This window comes from Spea bombifrons, chromosome 5, assembly GCF_027358695.1.
Source record: "Spea bombifrons isolate aSpeBom1 chromosome 5, aSpeBom1.2.pri, whole genome shotgun sequence".
Classification (NCBI taxonomy): Eukaryota; Metazoa; Chordata; class Amphibia; order Anura; family Pelobatidae; genus Spea; species Spea bombifrons.
In genome coordinates, this window is record NC_071091.1 from 83,494,189 (window position 1) to 83,515,170 (window position 20,982).

A 20,982-nucleotide genomic window follows, 5' to 3' on the forward strand; every position below is an offset into this window, starting at 1 on the left:
CTTTCATTCACACAAATTATTTACATATATCCATTGATGCATTCTCACAAATTCATTAATTCTCTCACTCATTCACACAATTCATCCACACATTAATCCATTCATTTTCTCTCTCTTATTCTGACTCTTTATTTCAATATTCTTGCTACCCTCCTTTATCCCTATCTACCCCTTCTCCCTATCTACCCCCTATCCCCCCGTCTCACTCCCTTCTCCCTATCTACCCCCTCCTAACTATCTACCCTCTCCCCCCTTTGAAGTTCACTTACCTTTCAGGAGTCCTGCGGTGGGGGTGCAAGGCCTCTGCCTCCCAGCTCTGCCACTGTATGGAACAGTATAGAGTGATGGGAGTTATGATGTACTTTAGAGCATAATTATATAATGAAAAAGACATTGGAAATGGTACAGCATAAGACCCATCACTCTCACACATTTACCAATCCACACTTACCATTCCACAGATTCCACACATACCAATCCACATTTACCAATCCACACATACCAATCCACAGATTCCACATATACCAATCCACACTTACCAATCCACACATACCAGTCCACAGATTCCACACATACCAGTCCACAGATTCCACACATACCAATCCACAGATTCCACACATACCAATCCACACTTACCAATCCACACATACCAATCCACAGATTCCACACATACCAATCCACATTTACCAATCCACACATACCAATCCACAGATACCAGCCCACAGATTCCACACATACCAATCCACACATACCAGTCCACAGATTCCACACATACCAATCCACACATACCAGCCCACAGATTCCACACATACCAATCCACACTTACCAATCCACACATACCAGCCCACAGATTCCACACATACCAATCCACACATACCAGTCCACAGATTCCACACATACCAATCCACACATACCAGCCCACAGATTCCACACATACCAATCCACACATACCAGCCCACAGATTCCACACATACCAATCCACATTTACCAATCCACACATACCAGTCCAGATTCCACACATACCAATCCACACTTACCAATCCACACATACCAGCCCACAGATTCCACACATACCAATCCACATTTACCAATCCACACATACCAATCCACAGATTCTACACATACCAATCCACAGATTCCACACATACCAGCCCACAGATTCCACACATACCAGCCCACAGATTCCACACATACCAATCCACATTTACCAATCCACACATACCACACATACCAATCCACAGATTCCACACATACCAATCCACATTTACCAATCCACACATACCAATCCACAGATTCCACACATAGCAATCCACACATAGCAATCCACACATAGCAATCCACACATAGCAATCCACACAAAGCAATCCACACAAAGCAATCCACACAAAGCAATCCACACAAAGCAATCCACACAAAGCAATCCACACAAAGCAATCCACTCTCACTGTCACTGAATGATTTCCTACCTTTCCTCTTTTCTTCTTGCAGCAGTCAGCTCCTTTTCTTCCTCTTCGCTCCTCTTCTTCTGTCTTCTTCCGGTTCAGAGGGCACGGACGAAGGTGGGCGCGGCTTCAGTGTTGCTTCAGCAGCAGTTGCCGCTAGTGATGGGAAGTTCGGATCATTAAAGTGAATCGGATCATTTCGATTCGTTCACTGAAATGATCCGATTCATGATCCGGATCTTCGGATCACTCAGTGTGTCTGCACGGAGTTACTGTTTTCCAGTAACTCCGTGCAGGCACACTAACGATTGGCCCCGCCCCTTTTATTATGAATCCTCCCCCCTGCCTCCAGTGATGTCAATGAAGGCAGAGAGTCGTTCAAAGATTCGGATCTTACAGGGATCCGAATCTTACAGTGATCCGGATCACTGTAAGATCCGGATCATTGTAAGATCCGGATCATTGTAAGATCCGGATCATTGTAAGATCCGGATCTTTGAACGACTCTCTGCCTTCATTGGCATTCTAATCATTCAGAGAATGTCACCATACTGTTATAAATAATACATTAATAATCACTGCCCCCAGGATTTACATTCCCCTTTACCTGCAACTGCACCTTAAGCTAACTTTATTAAATTAATTAAATTAACCCTCACCATTAAATTAACCCTAAACACCCCATCAACCATGACTGCCCTAAAATTAACCCTTAACACACCATCAACCATGACTGCCCCTAAAATTAACCCTTAACACCCCATTAAGCATAACTGCCCCTAAATTAACCCTAAACACCCCGTTAAGCATAACTGCCCCCAAATTAACCCTAAACACCCCATTAAGCATAACTGCCCCCAAATTAACCCTAAACACCCCATTAAGCATAACTGCCCCCAAATTAACACTAAAGACCCCATTAAGCATAACTGCCCCTAAATTATCCTTAAACACCCCATTAAGCATAACTGCCCCCAAATTAACACTAAAGACCCCATCAACCATACCAATTTATTAGATAATTTATCTGGAGTACATGCAATTAATTTAGGGGTAGTTATGGTTAATGGAGTATTTAGGGTTAATTTCAGGGGCCGTTATGGTTAATGGGGTCTTTAGGGTTAATTTCAGGGGCCGTTATGGTTAATGGGATCTTTACGGTTAATTTCAGGGGCAGTTATGGTTGATGGGGTATAAGGGTTAATTTTATGCTGATGACTGAGGGTTAATTTAATTAATTTAATAAAGTTAACTGTAGGTGCAGTTATAGGTAAAGGGGGGCAAACTCAGGGGAATCTAAATCCTGGGGGCAGTGTGAACATTATTAATGTATATTTATAAAAGTATGGTATCAGTAATATTCTCTGAATGATTCGAATCTCTGTAAGATTCGGATCCTTGTAAGATCCGGATCCCTGTAAGATTCGAATCATTCGACTCTTCGGTTCATTCGACTCTTCGGTTCATTCGACTCTTCGGTTCATTCGACTCTTCGGTTCATTCGACTCTTTGAACGACTCTCTGACTCTATGAGTCATCGTTCCTATGAGAATTAATGAGCTGTAACCTGACCCCAGAGTGCTCTGCAGATGACTCACAGCTCTAGGATCAGGTTACAGCTGCATGATGATTCACAGACTGAACCGCTACAAACGAATCGTTCAGTCTAGTGAACCGACTCATCCGGATCACTAAAAAGAACCGGATCAAATGAACGATTCGTTCATGATCCGGACATCACTAGTTGCCGCGCGGATCGCGAGGGAGCGGTATCGGAGGTCTTTAACAGACCTCCGGCTCCCTTGAGTGATTTTAAGCCGGTTCAAGGGAACCGGCTTAAAATCACTCAAGGGAGCCGGAGGTCTGTTAAAGACCTCCGATACCGCTCCCTCGCGAGCCTGCTCCTCCAGCGGCGGACATTACTGTCCGTCTCTGGAGGGGTGCCGGGTGCCGCCAAGTTGGCACCCCCCTGATGAGCGGCACCCGGTGCGGACCGCCCCCCCCGCCCCCCGCTAGGTACGCTACTGCGAGTATATCATACAGATTTACATTCCTAAAAGTCACAATAATGTATATACAGATGGCAGATGTGTGTAAATAAAATATAGGCTTTACTCAAAAAAATAAATGGAGTCACAAAGCCACATAAGAAGTCTTGGCACGGCACAGTAGTCACATCCCTAACCACACCATCAAAGTGTGCTTTGAAACATAAGGATATAAAACAATATATTATACCCCCAACATTTCAGATGTGCAAATATGAACTTCTGTGTTGGAAGGTTTGGGTATAGGAGGGCATCGATGTGGTAGAAGGCAGGAGTGGGCAGGGTTGGAAGTATGTTCACCTGCCCATCTCCAAAGAGCCACCTTGTGGAGCTCAGCTACAGAGTGTCATCTGGTGGCCATGTGGGAGCTGTAATGGGAGTCTGTGCTGCAATAGAAAAAACATCCATGATTTTACATCTACCTGGACTGATTAGGGGAGAATCTTCCCCACCAGCTCATGATTCCCACTGGCTGCAAACAGAGGGCAGTGGGACAGCTACCCAGGACAACTGGACAGTGTCTGAATATCGGGTCTGTCTTGTGAAAATCACTTCTTAGTGAAAATGTTTTGTGTAAAAGAATAAACACAAGTGTACAGTTCTACATTAAATGAATACAAAAAGAAAACAGCATTATTAAATGGTGTAATAGCCTGCTATTTGTTTGTGAGCATGTTTTTCAATATCGTGTATGGACATGATTTTTTTTTAATTATTTTGCAGTTTTTCTGTCCTTCTGGTTCACCTAGTGGGCTTCCGGAAGTCATAGGGTATCTAAATGGAGCATCAATCAGGCATATTTTCAACATAAGAACTTTCTTTGGATCTTTCTTGTCCTGTGCACTGTCAGTGTCTGCAGGCATCTTCTGTGGACCAGAAGCACCCATGATCCATGTAGGGTAAGAGTCAATATTTAATAGGCCCTTATTTTTTAACCACAAAAATGCTACTTTTTCTATAACATTATCAGTCACATATATTTTCTTTGGCATCTAACACTATGATCAGTAGTTGTACAGATGAAAGTAAGTGACATGACCAGCTTGCTGGGATGGCTGTTGTAGTCTCCATTGTTGGCTATTTAAGACTAGCAGCGGTGGTGTGGTTTTATTGTCCTTGTTCTTGTGTATGATCTTCAGTATTTTATCTTTCTCTAGTCTTTTTCTCTTTAATTGTAGTTATGTACAGTTTGGATTGGGGATTTTTTTGCTCCTGTGTTGGAGGTCTAGGTTTTGTTTCCAGCTTGCTACCGGTTCTGAGTGATGCTTTAAAATTGTACAAACCTTTTGTGTTGTTTTAAATGTATGCAATTACTGTAGGTGTTAGTGTATCTCTCACTGTTTAGAGAAACTTTTTATAATGGTTTCCTGTAAATTCCCATAGTTTGGTATAATTCCTCTTTATTTATATTTTTTTGATTTGTGTTATCCTTTGATTTATGAAATACCCTCTAAAGTTGTCACTATGTTATTTAGAGGTAGACTCCAATGGCAAGGCTAGAAATAACTCTAGAAATAAACCACAAAATCTGTACAAAAGAATCAAGCAGCAGGTAGTCAAGAGGACCAAGGTCAAGGCAAGCAGCAAGTAGGTAAAATCAATCAGACACCAAAGGTCAGTAACCAGAGGCGAAAATCCAATAATAAACATCAAGTCTCAAGGAGGAACCCAAACAACTGAGCACAGATGTCCACTGGAGATGGGTTTAAAATAGCCTCATGACGTGGGTGCATCTGCAACACTATCCTGCTTGATGCAATTACCATGTCTTACATATTGTTGCCATGCTGAAGGCAATGTTTACCAAACTCAGATGTCTTTTCCATGTGCTCTTTAATTTTGGATTTGAAGAATGATTCAGAAGTGTCTTCATGGTCTAAACGTATCCATATTTTAACAGTTATCCTGCCCCATTGTATTTTGTCATTGTTTGTCCTAATTGGCCTTTGTGCATTGTTTGTCACACATGTGGCATCTACAACATGTAATAAAGAACAGATTTGGACTTCTAGATGTTCAAACATGCAAGGTGGAAACCTAGATAACATTATTTAGTTAAGTACTTGGGACCAAGTGTTATTTGTTATTTATAACTGTTTCTTGTTCAAGTGATTCTAACCTGACAAACCTATATCTGTTACAGGGCGGTGGTGGGGTGTGGGCTGAGCCAGTTTAAGTCTGATACTTTACGGATAAATCTTCCCTGCTTCACAAGGTTTCGGAACTCAGCAGATAAGTAAGCACACTTGTATTATATCTTAAGATAGAATCCAATTTATTTTACGAAAACAGAAGACTATATGTGCTGGCACTGAATAATAAATAGGTATTTGACACTTGCCAAGAAGACAATAGGGCAAACATACTCATAAAAAAATGATAGCCACTGTTGCATCTAGGAAAGCAAAATAGAGTGAGTTGTTTTCCCAAATTGTAGCAAACACAATTATACTGAGATACTGAGTTGGAAAGTTTCTCCCATTGCGCAGATTCAAAAGATGTCATAGAATAACCCATAGAAGTAATAGAACAAATCATAGAAGCTAAGTATATGGTACATTTTCATAGTACTCAATTTTGGCACCAGGAGGGATAGAAGTTGGGGTTGAGTTCAAGTAGTCCAGAATACCATGGCCACTAAAGAGTCTCAGTTTACATAAAGGCACATGTTCTGATGGTATCCTTGGATCAGTGCAGTTTATTTCTGCAAATTATATTTCCACTCATAATTCATTTAAAGAGAAATTGAAAACCTGCACTGTTAAGAGGGACATGAGGACAGAAGAAGAAAGGTCTGATAAAGGTTTCTGAGCAACATTGTGGCAACCAGTAACACTCTTTATAGCGTCAAAAACATCTTCAAGGACTGAAGATATATAGTTAAATAACTTGTTGCTTCTCTTCTGCAGGAGGCAGTTTATAACAGCTGGAGCAGCTGCAGGGATCGCTTCAGTATTTCGAGCTCCTGTTGGAGGACTTCTGTTTGCCCTGGAGGAAGTAGCTTCCTTCTGGGACATCAAACTGGCATGGCAAACTTTCTTCTGCTGTCTAATTGCTTCCTTCACCACTGAAGTTCTCTCATCTTCGTTTGGGGGCTTTGAGTACCAAGGTTATTTTGGATTTTTCAAAGCTGAGCAGAGAATCATATTTTGGGTGTGTACTACACTTGCCTAAATAAATATTTTTCCCCAACTATAGGACTTATAGTTTGGTGCCAAAGAAAAAATACATATTAGTAAAAGGGTAAAATAGTATTTTCTCACTCAATCTCTTACACACTCTCTCTCTCTATCTCACACTCTCTCACGCTCTCTCACAATGTCTCCCTACCTTCTCCTCTGACCACTTCTGTATCCCTTTCTTCTTTTCCGCAGCTCAGCTTCTTCTCATGCCTCTTATAGTGCTTCTATCATTTTTCTTCATCTGCTTCTTCCCAGCATCAGAGAGGTTAGGAAGGTCAATGGTGGTGTTTGGCTAGGTGGATTTTCTGTCCAGATTCTCAAAAAGAGATGGGTCTCAAGCATACAAATCTGTGTCAGCACATCAATGGGAAGGACAACGCATTTTACAATGTACTGCATATAATAAATGTGTAACAAGCCAAAGGTCAAAAGCCGGCAGGTCAAGAAAGATCAAGCAGGTTCAAGAAGGGTAATGAGCTGTAGCAAAGGATAAAGGGTTAGTAACTGCATGCAGAGAGGTGCCACAGCTTGACAATACTCAAGCAATGAGTGAAGGGTCAGCAGACATTATATAGGGAGGCAGGTTACAGGGTCCTTCCCGTGGCCAGATATGTTCCTTCTGGTATACCCACCTATGAGGATGCCCATAGACCAGTAGGACATGTCCCCTGCCAGCTGTAGTTCAATTACTCCACTACACATGAAGTCTAAGGTACTCTAGGCCAGGGATGCTGCCTATTCCACACCCGCATCAGGACTATAAGGGGATCTGGATGAAGCAACCTGAGGCAGGGGGACATCAATATTTATGCTGCAGTTACAATGAAATCTTAATTTTCCCATTGTCAGCGCATTCCTGTGACTCAGGCAAATGCGGGATGCTGGAGTACAAGATGTTAAAGTGGTTAGGGTTTCTACTGTGCCTGCTGAAGCATTGGTGGCTAAATCAAAGTGAGTGAGGTTCAGACAGGGATATGCAATATGTAGCCCGTGAGCCCTGGATTTTGTCTAGTGGGATTATCTGTCATTCTGTAGTTTCTTTAATCAATGCCTTCCCATTCTTTAATTTATTTACAGGTGAAAGAGCTACTGGATATGAGTGTCCTAGCATTTATTCCAACTATTATCATCGGTGTTATTGGTGGTGTTTTAGGTGCTTTTTTTGTATTTCTGAATGTACAAATCAATAAAGTGCGCATGAAGCTTTTTAATGCTGTGAGCAACAAGTGTCTTAGGCAAATAAGCAAGCTTCTGGAGACCTTGTTGTTACTGGTGAGTAGAACACAATTGTTTTCAATAAAATGGTTTAGTGTTCCATGTACTTCTGTGTATCTGTGTGTTTGTGTATGTGAGTCTAATGTGTGTGTCTAAGTATGTGAGCCATTGTGTATGTTAGTTACCTGGGGAGGTTAAGGGCCCGGAGTTGGTTGCACTTGGCTTTACCTGCCCCCTGGGCCATAAAGTGCCGGGACTCCCCTGGTTGGATGGTGGCAGAATTATCAGTTTAAATTTCTAACTACTTAAAAGAGCAATTAAGGGTTGATAATTACAGTTGGTAACTCTACAACCATAATCTTTATTAATTACCATGTTTAAAAGGTAAGCTACCATTACAATTTAAGCAACGCAACAGGCATATAGGTTGGGGGGTAATTCCTCCCTTACAGTTTTGTACATCTTTTTAACGTTCTTAAAATACATTGTTTTTATGGAAACAATCTGTGTTTCTCTCTAGACACAACCATCACATAGGTATCCTAAAAGTATATATGATTGCTAATAAGTTACAGTTCTTCTGCTTTTTCATTTTTAAAAAGTATATTTTTAAAGTGTAATATTTTACTCTTTCACAGCACAAAACATTGCTGGTGTCCCATGTTAGCCCATTTCAATGCATTAGATCAGGAACAATATTTTGCACTCATGCACACATACCTCTTACACATTTGTTTAGACATATTTTCTTCACATGTAATCACATTCAGTTAAAAAATGCATTAAGCTCACCTATTTGCTACTTTTTATGTAAAAATGATGGTTCTATTTAGTTGCTAACTAGAATTTTCAACCCTGATTGGCTTTTTAGTTGTATTATATACAATATTATATAGTATATTTTATATACAACTGTAGCAACAAGGTATACTTTCACTAATAAAAATACTCAATCACATTTCTCATTCCCTGCTCCTTGCACCAGATGATCCAGTACTATAGGAGAGACAGGGGAGACAAAGAGAAATCTGTGCTGTCAGACAGATATCTGTGGAAATAAGATGTGCACAGGCTACAGCTCTACAGTCTGCGACCTCTATACTTACTGCTCTGAGGGGGATCTTCTGCACATATCTCCTTAGGCTTGAATAATAATAATAATAATAATAATAATAATAATCATCATCATCATCATTGTTATTAAAGTTATATTCTTAGAACACTAAGGAACATTAGACAGAACACATAGCTGGCTAGATAACTTTATGACGGATCACATTTATATTGCCTTCCATCCTTATATTTCTAATATGTTCATGTTGATTGTGTCTTGCAGGTAGTAACTATGACAGTTACAGTTTTTACCCCATACTTCTTCTCTTGCACGCCCGATTCAACAGTTCACCACTTTACAAATACATCTGATCCGTAAGTAATGTAGGCACGCATTTGTAGTGTTGTTAAGATTGCTGGTCTAGTCTGCCCACTTTGCATGCAGGAAAAATCTTACAGTCAATTTGCACCATGATATATTTTATAATACATATTAGAGGCAAAGTGCTTTAGCTGTAAAAAAATATATATTTGCGTAATTTTGCTACAGTTGAGTAACTTTGGGTATCCATATTCTGTGCAGCTGTAACAGATATCATATATCAGGGGGGCTTAGAATCACATCTATAAGTCACAGAGAATTACAAAATCATACCAACGTTAAAACCAGTATTCCCTCTTTCTGCCCAACAGATCACATGATGACCACATACCCTGGGACGTGTCTGAATATAACTGTCCACCAGGATCGACATGGATTGGACCAGATGGAGATCTGAATTCAAACCACACAATTAATCAAGGTAACCCAATATGGCTGGGATATACATAACATTATTAGAATTTTGTGATTCTTTAATATTGTGAAAATAGTAAAGATTGTAAAGACAAGCATGAATTCATCTTTGTATCTCTGTTTATTTGAAATCCATTTTGTATTACATTCACAAAAAATTATATTGAATAAACAACAAATGATGATCAACCACCTCACAAAAGGGTCATGGTGAAACAACAGTCCTTTAGCCATTGTACACCTAGTTCATGAGCCTGCGTCACCAACAAAGCCTTTATTAAAGATGCTTGAAGGTTTCCCGGAGTCTTCTTCCTTTATGCACTGGGACGTGAATTCCGTCTCAGCATTGCAAGGAGTTGTATGTGAATGTTTAGAAGGAGTTGTACTCATTAGTAGGCACATTGTACATTGTGTAATTTGCAGCTCTACAGACATCTTTTGCAGGTAGAACCATAATATATATTAAATCCTTATATCGTACCAAAGTACCCCCCACGTTTATTGATGTGAGATCTATGTTCTCCATATTTTTTGAATCCACTTCCTGATCACGAACCACTTCTCTTTTTATTGTAAAGCTGCTGCACTTATGGTGAAAAATGGCAAGCAGGGAATCATGCTACTATTCCAGCGAGGAAGCCATGAAAAGTATGGATTTCCAGCTCTTTTTACCACCCTGGTCTTATACTTTCTCATATCCTGCTGGACAGCCGGAACAGCGGCAGCAACAGGTCTGGTGGTGCCGATGCTGTAAGTCAGCCTTTTTATTAATTTGATTGTTGCAGCTATTTATTGATTTCTATACAAAGGGGTTATGCATAAAATACAGAGCAATGATTCTTTATATTTAAACACACATAAGGTAATAGTTGTGCATCAACATATGGGGACCTACAAACTGGTAGTGCTGGAGTATGCAGGCATTGGGGTAATTTGGATTGGAAACTGGCAACACCTTCTACTTGTGGTTGTTCTCTATTAAGAGTCTGTCTATGTATATATAGTTACTTCTGGTTTTATTCTTGATGCCTGGAATTTCTCCATATCTCTCTATTGTCATTCATATCATTCCACTTGTTCCTCCTCATCCATTTTTTTTTCTCCACATAATTACCCCCTTCCGAACTAAGAAAACTCTTTTGCATTGCGGCAATATGATATATATTTATGCATACAAGAATATATAAAATAGGTAAAAGCTAAATCTACTTTTGCAGGTATACTGGAGCATTGTTTGGAAGGATTGTTGGTGTAATTCTGGTATCTATGTTTGGGGTTCGAAACGATGAGTATGGAGCATGGATTGATCCTGGGCTTTTTGCAACAATTGGATCTGCAGCTTATTTCAGTGGAGTATCTAGGCTGACCATCTCCCTCACAGTCATCATGGTAAGTAACTACCCATAACTGGGTTAAGTCTGTTCATGTGTAATTATAGCTGCCAACTTAGAGGTGGTAAATAAATGGAAAAAGCTCCCATTCGACCCGGTAGAGACTAATATAATGAGAGAATGTAAATATGGGATAAATTGATTTATGGCATAAAGCTATCCTGAATCTAAGACAAGAACAAGAACTGACTAAGGGTTGAGTCTTCACATCAGGAAAAACAGGCAGCCAATTTGTTTTTTAAATTCTATGTGTCTATGTTTAGTTTGGTTATACGGTAGAGCTAGTCCTGATTTTAAAGTGTCTTGTCAGTAGTTCTTCTAAATCTGTAATGGCAGATTCAGGTACCCTGGGTTGACTGTCTCTGTTGTCTCACTGATATACACCATCCGAGACAAATTGAAAATGTGCAAATGAAATTCATCTGTGATCAGGGGAAGGCTGGCAAGTCCCCACTTGCCCCTTTTAACCTTCTAGCCCAAAAACATACTCATGTTAACAAACACATGCTCATGCTCACATATACACATTTTGGTATGTGATGTCACAATATTACGAGTAGGGCTGCAACAACTAATCGATAAAATCGATGATAATCGATAATGAAATTCGTTGGCAACAAATTTCATTATCGATTAGTTGAATCGATTTTTATCGATTATAAAATGAGGGTTTTTTCAGAGAAAATGCTCTGAAAAATACCCCTCGTGTTATAATCCGTTTAGTGTGACTCACAGGAGTCACAGCAGCAGTTGCTACTTACAGTTCCTCCCTGCAGTCACTGCCGCTTGGCCCGCCCACTTCCTTTTTCCAGTCCCTCCCTGCAATAGCTGCTGGAGAAAGAAAGGGGCAGGGCCAATCGGAAGTGGCTGCAGGGAGGAAGAAGGGGGGGGGCCAAATGGCCGATTGGCTCCGCCCATTCCCTTAGCATCGCCATGGCTGTGACACTCATCTAACTGTGAGTATAAAATTAATATTTGGGCTGCTGAAAGTTAGGGGAGGTGGGGGTTCATTTAGGGGCAGTTATAGTTAATGGGGTGTTTAGGGTTAACCTAAGGACAGTTATAGTTAATGGGGTGTTTAGGGTTAACTTAGGGGCAGGTATAGTTAATGGGGTGTTTAGGGTTAACTTAGGGGCACGTATAGTTAATGGGGTGTTTAGGGTTAATTTAGGAGCAGTGGTGATTGATGGGGTGTTTAGGGTTAATTTAGGGGCAGTTGTGGTTGATGGGGTGTTTAGGGTTAATTTAGGGGCAGTTGTGGTTGATGGGGTGTTTAGGGTTAATTTAGGGGCAGTTATAGTTAATGGGTTAATTTAGGGGCAGTTGTGGTTGATGGGGTCTTCAGGGTTAATTTAGGGGCAGTTGTGGTTAATGGGGTCTTCTCTTCAGGATTAATTTAATGCTGAGGACTGAGGGTTAATTTAATTAATTTAATAAGGTTAACTTAAGGTGCAGTTAGAGGTAAAGGGGGGCAAACTGAGGGGAATCTAAATCCTCGGGGCAGTGAAGATTAATCCTGTATGTATTTATAAAAGTATTGTGTCTGTGAACGAGTCTGCAAATCCTATGAGGGCACTATGGCATATCAGGGGGTATACGGCATACCTGAGGAGGACGGAGTGACATATCTGGGGGTATAAAGCATATAGGGTATATAAGGTATATGTGGGGAGGGCAGTGTGGCATGTCTGGGAGGGCAGTGTGGCATGTCTGGGAGGGCAGTGTGGCATGTCGGGGAGGGCAGTGTGGCAAGCCTGGGCTCAAATATGCATAACTGGGGGGCAGGTTGGGGAAATAAAAACAAGAAAAAAATTTTATTCTGCCGTTTGTTTTTAACATCCTATGTTACTTTATTAAATAATTTAAAATAAATGAAAATTTTAATTTTTTTTATCCGATTAATCAATTAATCGAAAAAATAATCGGCCAACTAATCGATTATGAAAATAATCGTTAGTTGCAGCCCTAATTACGAGGCACAATGACACCCTCGGCATGTTTTAGCATGAGTGTGCATGTGTGAATGTGTGTGTATGTGAGTTCGTGAGTGTAATGTGAGTGCGTATTAGCATGTAAGCAAGTCAGACTGGCCTGGGTGAATTTGCTCCTGGGCTAGCCTGCTCCTCTCAGTAATAAGAGAGAGTACACACTTTTCAAGAATTACCGTATTTGCTCGATTATAAGACGAGGTTTTTTCCAGAGCAAATGCTCTGAAAAATACCCCTCGTCTTATAATCGGGGTCGTCTTCTAATCAGACCCCAAAAAAATGCTGGCGCCATGCTGCTTACCGGTCGCGAGCAGCGTCTCTTCTGTTAGAAGCAGGGCAGGAAGCTTGCAGCGTCCTCACAGAACTCTATCTCCCCCCTCCCTCCTCTGAGGGCGGGGCCAGAGAAGTTGCTACAGCCGGTCCCCTGCAGAAGTCTGCGAGTGGGAGATCTGCAGTTCAGGTGAGGGGGTGGGGGAGGGTTTTTGAGTATGTGTGAAGTGTGTGTGATTAAGGGAATGAATGAGTATTTAAATGTTTGTGAATGAGTGTGAGTGTGTGTGTGATAGCATGGATGTGTAAGGGGGGTGGGGGTTGTAGCATGGCATATGGAGGCTGTAATCCCACTGCTATCATCCCCAGGTTCCAGCATGTACTGGCTGCCTTGGCTTGATAGGAGTGTGATTGCTGTTAGCAGTTTGATATATATATATATATATCAAACTGCTAACAGCAATCACACTCCTATCAAGCCAAGGCAGCCAGTACATGCTGGGTTAAAAGGCATATCATGGGGCTGAGTGGCATATAGGGGGTTAAAATGCATTTCTGGACCTCCAGAAATGCATTTTAACCCCCTATATGCCACTCAGCCCCATGATATGCCTATATACCTCCAGAAATGCTTTATACCCCCCTATATGCCACTCAGCCCCATGATATGCCTTTTAACCCCCTATATGCCAGAGTGGCATACAGGGGTATAAGGAATATCATGGGGCAGAGTGGCAAATCGGGGGGTATAAAGCATTTCTGGGGGCAGAGTGGCATAACTGGGGGGGGCAGGTTGGCAAATAAAAGGAAATTTAAAAAATATATTTTTCTCAATCATAGCTTTTATTAAACATGAAAATAATTTACATTAATTAATATTTACTGGTAAAACTTTTTCCCTATAGGGTAGTCTTATATTCAGGCTTTTTGTTTTTTTCCTAAATTAATATTTTGATTTTGGGGGGTCGTCTTATAATCGGGGTCGTCTTATAATCGAGCAAATACGGTATTTAAGTTTTTCTTCCTCAGTGTAATTCCTCTTTATGACCATTAGATGCCACTATATGATTTGCATGTTCTCCTTGGCTTCTTAGTAGCCTCCTCCCTAATTACAAATCACTGCTCACATTCCTCTTTAAAACTTCCCAAATGAGAGGGGATAGGTTGTGTGTGTGTGTGAATGTGACAATGTGACAGAACATCTCATAATATTACTTTTAAAGTCAAAAGGTGTCACATATTTCCCGATAAGCCTAAAATGTATGTAATTATACTTGGCTTTACTGCATATTCTTCTATTTCTTCCTGAGTAAACATTATTTTTCCTTTGGCTAAAAAAAGAAGAGATTATGTGAAAGGAAATCATTACCGTCATATCATTTCTGATAGATGAGTTTGCAATTTGCGTAGGAGGATATTATTCAAATGGATACTTCATTAGATCAAAACATAATTATTGTTGTCATCTTTAAAGACATTCTAATAGATGTGTGCATGTATCATGACCAATTTAAGGAATATACACTCTTGCATAAATTCTATATAACTACGCCTCTCCTGTTACAGTTTTGATGCCAAGTTGGATTTCATTCTAAGTCTTAAGAAACTCAAAAACAAAAATACATCTTATTTAGGTTTAAATTGTGATTTTGAAATGTTCCCCAGCAAAATGTTCTAATTATACTTACTGATGTTTGGTAAACTTTTTAAGGACATTAGTTCCTAGGTGTGTGTATCGGTTGTTACTGCACATTTTATATTTTCCCTACGTAGTATTTTTTCCCTGTTCATAATGAAGCACAACCTCTAGACATCAATAGCCAGTAGAGTATTCTGGCCTAGGCCCACTAGGCCTAGGGCAGTAGGTTCAGGGAGTGGGCACAGGCCTCCATAGTTTACTTCTGCCCGGCCCCTCACATTGTTAATAGGAAGAGTCAGCGCGAAGGAGGGCAGGTGCTGGCGCTGCCCTGAGTTAGGCCTAAGGCAATGCTGAAGATAGATATGTCGCTAGATAGCTGTGTATAAAAATCAATTGTGGCGCAAAATTTGAAAGGCTGTCTTATCACCATAGCAACTAATGAAGAATTCCTTATGATTGAGCCTAATGGTGTACCAGAGTCAGTCTTTATACACAACCCACCACAAATGTTAGAAACAAGACATTGATATATGTATCAGATATTATATAAGAAATGAACATGAAGAAATGATTTGGTGCAGTTACTATATATATATGGGCTGCTGGATTTGCTTTGTGTTGTCACAATGTGAGGAGATACAATGATACTTTCTGTTTTAATCATTGACAAACAAAGACTGTCATGGTAAAAAATAAGATGCGTCATGAGAAACTTAACACACAATGGATACAGGTGGAAGGATGTTTTGTTCTACATTCTATGTACAATTTATAAAATGTTTGTAAGTCTAGATAAATAGATTAAAGCAAAGATTCCTCTTAAGAAAACAGTTGCTACTACAAAAACTAAACATTACCTAATGCAATTTGTACTTAAAAACACTTAAATTGTATTCTCTAAAAAGCATGTAAAAGGAAGCTATGCACATCATATTATGCAGACAGGATTCACACCCTTTAAAAAAAGAATAATAATATATGTTTGTTTAGACTATGGGTTATTACTGAGATAGTAAAGGTACAGACTATTACATTACCCAATCTTACAGGCATAGTTTAATGCATGTTTATTAAAGGGGCATTTTAGTGTCCCATGCAGCCTCACCAACAAGCAATGCATATCAAAGTACTTGATACCTTAATATGTAGTGTTACCTGTTATAAATAAATAATAAAATAATCTCTCTGTGGTCCCGTTGTAAAAGCATATTAAGAAGAAACAGCATAAACAATAAAAGACTAATCCATTACTAAACAATTAAAAAATAAAGTACCAAAACAAAATGAAAGCATGAGGTCAATTGTCAATTGATAATCCAAGCACAGATTACATACATAATTTAGATCAAGCATCTTCACTGTCATCCCATCAGGGATGGGCTGATACCTTCTGACCTGGGAGCAAGTAAAGTCCTGGCCTCCCCTGTAACTAACACAAACACAGAACACAAATCATACAGATACTGACCCCACTGTCTGACACTCACTCTAATTTCACAGGTTAACACGCACATTTAGTCACACACTTACCTTGAGTGGAGCCTGTCTTCAGTACAACCTGCTAGGCTACTACCCTGGGGTCACACAACTTTGCATTTATCGGACCCCCGATAAGTCCTTTCTCTGTGAGCTGTGGGTTGGTCTAACTGGGAGAGACCATGTTTGAAGAATGTAGACTGCTCAAGAGGCTGTTGCCCCCTGCCCCCAGGCCCAGGCTGTTCCTGCCTCCTACTTTCCAATAGACTACCCCTTTGAAACTATAGATGATCAGATTGAGGCTGGAAAGTCTACATTTGTAAGAAGGCCACAATTTCTGGGGGACAGGGGGCCATTTTTTCAGCTCTTGTCATTATGATTTTAAGACACAACATTATATTAAATGTGGTCTCAACCAATAACCCTTACTTCTATATTCCATTTTTCCATCGTGTTTGGTTGCCTCTAGTTCTCCTGCTAGCATATCATGCAAGAACATGCTAACATAGAATAGAAGAGAAATTGATAATATATCACAGTGCTATTCTGTAATTTGACCTCCTAATGTGTAATAACAATAGTTATAAAGATCAAGCATTGGTTAAATCATTTCATTTGTTTGGGGTACCTTACACATTGATGAAAGAAGGATCAGAAGGTAATATATAATCGATAGATCCCCTTTATGACTGATATGTGTTAAAAAAAGTAAAGATGGCAGTTTAAGTGTTAATACCAGGAGATTTAGTAAACTTGCCCTTTGTAGCACTACAGTAGACATAGTTAATATGATAGAACTAACTAAAAAGAGCATGCAAGCTACAGGAAAGGGGTACCTACAATCAATAAGTGAGGTTACAGTGACTTGAACATGGACAAATGTGTTTTTCTATTCTGGTAACCATTAAAACCTAGTGGAAATAGGAATACATGACCCACTGAGTTTCTTTGTGCAGCAGTGGACACGTTTTGAATAGGTTGCATTAAATGAATAGATTTTCAGCACAGTGCCAATGGGGGCAAAGCAGAGTGCTGTGAAATTGGAGATCAGAATGACATAGTGACAAAAATAGCTACTTCTAAGGAAAATATCCTATAATCGGTGGATAGATGACTAGCTGTGTGTAGCTAATAAGTAACACAACGATGATTTTCTTTCCTGAACCACAGGTTTTCACATATAAGTGAAAGAGCTGCACTGTAAAGTTACCCTGTCACAGCCTCTGTTGAGAAATCATGGGGTCTGTTTGTATTAGCTTTGCTATTTTACAGAGAGTTCAGAGCTAGTAATTCTCACTAAGTATGTGAATGATCTATTTTTGACCATTTCTACCATGTTAACTCTCTTTTTCATAATACATTTGGCTGCAGGGACATTTTTTGCTTGTTTAACCATATTTCAGGCTCTCACACTGTGTGATGCATTTCTCAAAGCATATGCTTCTCTCTGAGATGAATGTTTGTTGTAGTGTATGCTTTACTTTTACAGTATCTTTTTTGCTGTTATCTTATATCAAAAAAGCAAATCCAATATTCACTATGGTAGTGTGTTATTTATTTTTTTTGTAAAACGGCTGAAATAAGAATATAAGGAAAAAATATAAGGAAAAACAGAATGACAGATATACTTTACAGGAAAGAGAAATTGCATTCTTTAAAAGCAGCTTGCTTTCATAGAAATGGAGATAGACATTTGTGGGATACACACATACGTTTTTTTACTCTTCATTTAAACTGACGTTATGAAGAGTTTGATCTAGTTTAAGCTGCAGGGCTTGATTTAAAGTCCAGCTAACCCAAGGTAGGAATTAGGCAGAACTTGGTTCCAGGGGTTAGATCATTGACAGGAGTGAGTGGAGCTTCTGTTTATGGAGTCCCTTAGGACTCTTAGAAATATATTGCAATAATTAAGTGCCCAACTTTTATGTAAATGTATTTTTAGCACTTATTATTATTTTGTTGAACTATTGATTTAAATAATAAGGAAATAAAATTCCAATTTTAGCAGTAAGTTCCATAGCTTTGATTTATGTATACGAGTGAGTCAAGATGTACTTTGGCTTCTGCTGTTAATCTACTTTTTTTTCACAAATGAATCTAATCACATACTGTATATACTGAATATTCATTTTGAGGTACTGTTACAAAAGCTGGGAGGTATGACTTCATATGGAATTTCAAACTGTACAGGCAGGGATTGTCAATCCAGGCCATCTCACCAAGTACCATAAGCAATGCCACCTCCAAACTCCTCTTTCTCCTCAACTGACCATCTGAGTACCCCTCTATCCCTTTTTTAGTTTCTCCCTACTCCATCTAGCCTACCCAGGTGCAAATATCAGGTGCCTTATAAAGTTCTTGTGACCTGGTCAGCTGTCTCTTTTGCCCTGACAACCCTGTCCAAAATACTGCAGCTTATCCATCTTCATTTTATTGCTTCATTACATTATAGTGCAAGTGTGCACTGTGAAGAATGAAGAATGCCCTTCATTATAGCCCTAACAAGCATACGGATATACAGTATGGGTTTTTCTTTGTGTGGGAAGAATGACAAGACCACCATAAAAGAAATGCTTGCGTTGCATGCTCTCCCCATGCACACACCTCTTTTATGACTGCCCAGGAAACAGATTTACATTCTTGCTGTGCTGCAATTTATGTCTGAAGCATTTTCTATTTGTGTGTCCAGCCTTCTCATTCCCAGAGCGCAGCTTCAAACCGTCCGGTTTGGCCTGCTAAATGAAAATGCACCATAGAGGGAGATTTACTCCAGCAAAGTTTTATCTGGTTTCTGAAATCCACATTATTACTTTTTTTTATGAAGCTGATTTTATATTGGCGCTTTCCCAGCTGAATGTAAAAGGATATTTATGTTGTTAAATCAAACTGTCTTTAGCTGAAAAATAAAAGTAGAGTATTTATTTGATTAATTCCCATAAACCTTCCCAAAAAGTACAAGCTGTTAATTTAATTCATCCAGCAGCTGCTTAGCGTATTGCTACGTTTTGTCTCGTACTGTAATAGAGATAATTTTTGTGTGTTTCATAGAATTTGCAATTATGTGCAATACAATGAAGAGGTTAATGTATATAAAATATATTACGCCTGCTATCCAAGTGTTGAGCTTTAGAATTTTCTAGGCAAGTACATGGTGTGATTGTGCTTTAATGTGCAGGGGCAAAACACAAAAAAAGGTTGTGTCCCTTGCAAACAGTCTCATGATAACTGGCCGACATTGGATGCCCAAGATGCCAAGTTGCTAACCATCTGTCAAGAAAAACAATGCAATTGGAAATATTTGTAAAATCATGTAGGTGCCACATGTATATACAGTCACATGAACTGTATATTTACATTCCTTGCCCTGTATCAGTAGTAAATACTATTAGTTTATATCCATTGTGACTTGAATGTATTGTTCTTGAATGTAGTTCTGAAACATGGTACAAATATCTGATTAAAAAATATTTGTGGACAACTTCGTATTTAAACAATATGACCACAACTCTTGTATCCTATAGAGCTATTTAATGTGTATACAAACACATTCAATGCACTATATTTCTGCTTCTAATGAAGATATCATATCATACAAACGCAGTAAAATATGGTTTGAAGTTTAACTGTTTCAATGAGGCTACATTTTAAATGAGTTTAACATGGAATCAAAATGTCCATTTTAAACTCCTGTGCACACGTTCTATGTGTTTGTTTTACGCTTGGACGGTTTCCTAAATTTGCTTACATGCATTTAAACGTAGTTTTTTGTTTCTCTACAAAATACAAGCAATAAGTAACAGTTTAAGATGCGCTAATACTCTGTTCACCCATTTCAGCTGCTTAGGTAAAGTTATTTTCAATAGCTTTTATTGTAGCTTTTAGAAGTCCCAATCTAGTTTTCACAACGGCTAACTTGTTTTTAGACAGGTAGCTGAATCAGAAACCATGCATTTTGAAGAGCTGTTAACAACAATTAAGATTTGCACAGGTCATTGAATTGTGCCTCTTAACTTTTTTCAATTTTAACATTTGCACATGTTTAACTCGTGTTTGGCACCAGGCACTTTGATAGATGACCATCAATTAGGCCTGAAATCTGAGTACTTTTATGCTGCCAAGAACCTCTTGGTAACTTTGTTTCACTAGATGCCAAAAAACCCCAACAAACACAAAAATAAGGTTGAAAAAAAAAATCAATTGCAGAATTGTAAATAAATGCTAATTAATTAATTCCAGATCCTAGTCAAAGCAGTTTGGTCATGTGAGTTAAAATTTGCATATACAATAGAATTTGCATAGTAATTTCATTTTATTAATTCATTTTACTATTTAAAGATAGACCCATTATACATCAAATAACTAAATAAAACATGTGTTAACGTTAAGATCCTTCCAATTGCTACCATTTTTATTGCAAATATATTGCTGACATAGTATGCCTACATAGGGAAAATCCACTTGCTTCATGGCATTGCTAAGAAA

General features: G+C 39.2%; 1 protein-coding gene across 3 annotated transcripts in view; it reads left to right on the top strand.

Moving 5' to 3' along the window:
• LOC128497117 (chloride channel protein C-like) overlaps positions 1-20,982 on the top strand; it is a 61,306-nt gene that overhangs the window by 17,772 nt on the left and 22,552 nt on the right. For all 3 annotated transcript variants that reach the window (XM_053467026.1, XM_053467027.1, XM_053467028.1), the window contains 8 exons: positions 4,214-4,389; positions 5,634-5,726; positions 6,400-6,643; positions 7,750-7,944; positions 9,224-9,315; positions 9,634-9,743; positions 10,315-10,486; positions 10,954-11,125. In XM_053467026.1, the coding sequence (XP_053323001.1) occupies positions 4,214-4,389; positions 5,634-5,726; positions 6,400-6,643; positions 7,750-7,944; positions 9,224-9,315; positions 9,634-9,743; positions 10,315-10,486; positions 10,954-11,125 (1,254 nt within the window). The remainder of the gene's footprint in view (positions 1-4,213; positions 4,390-5,633; positions 5,727-6,399; positions 6,644-7,749; positions 7,945-9,223; positions 9,316-9,633; positions 9,744-10,314; positions 10,487-10,953; positions 11,126-20,982) is intronic.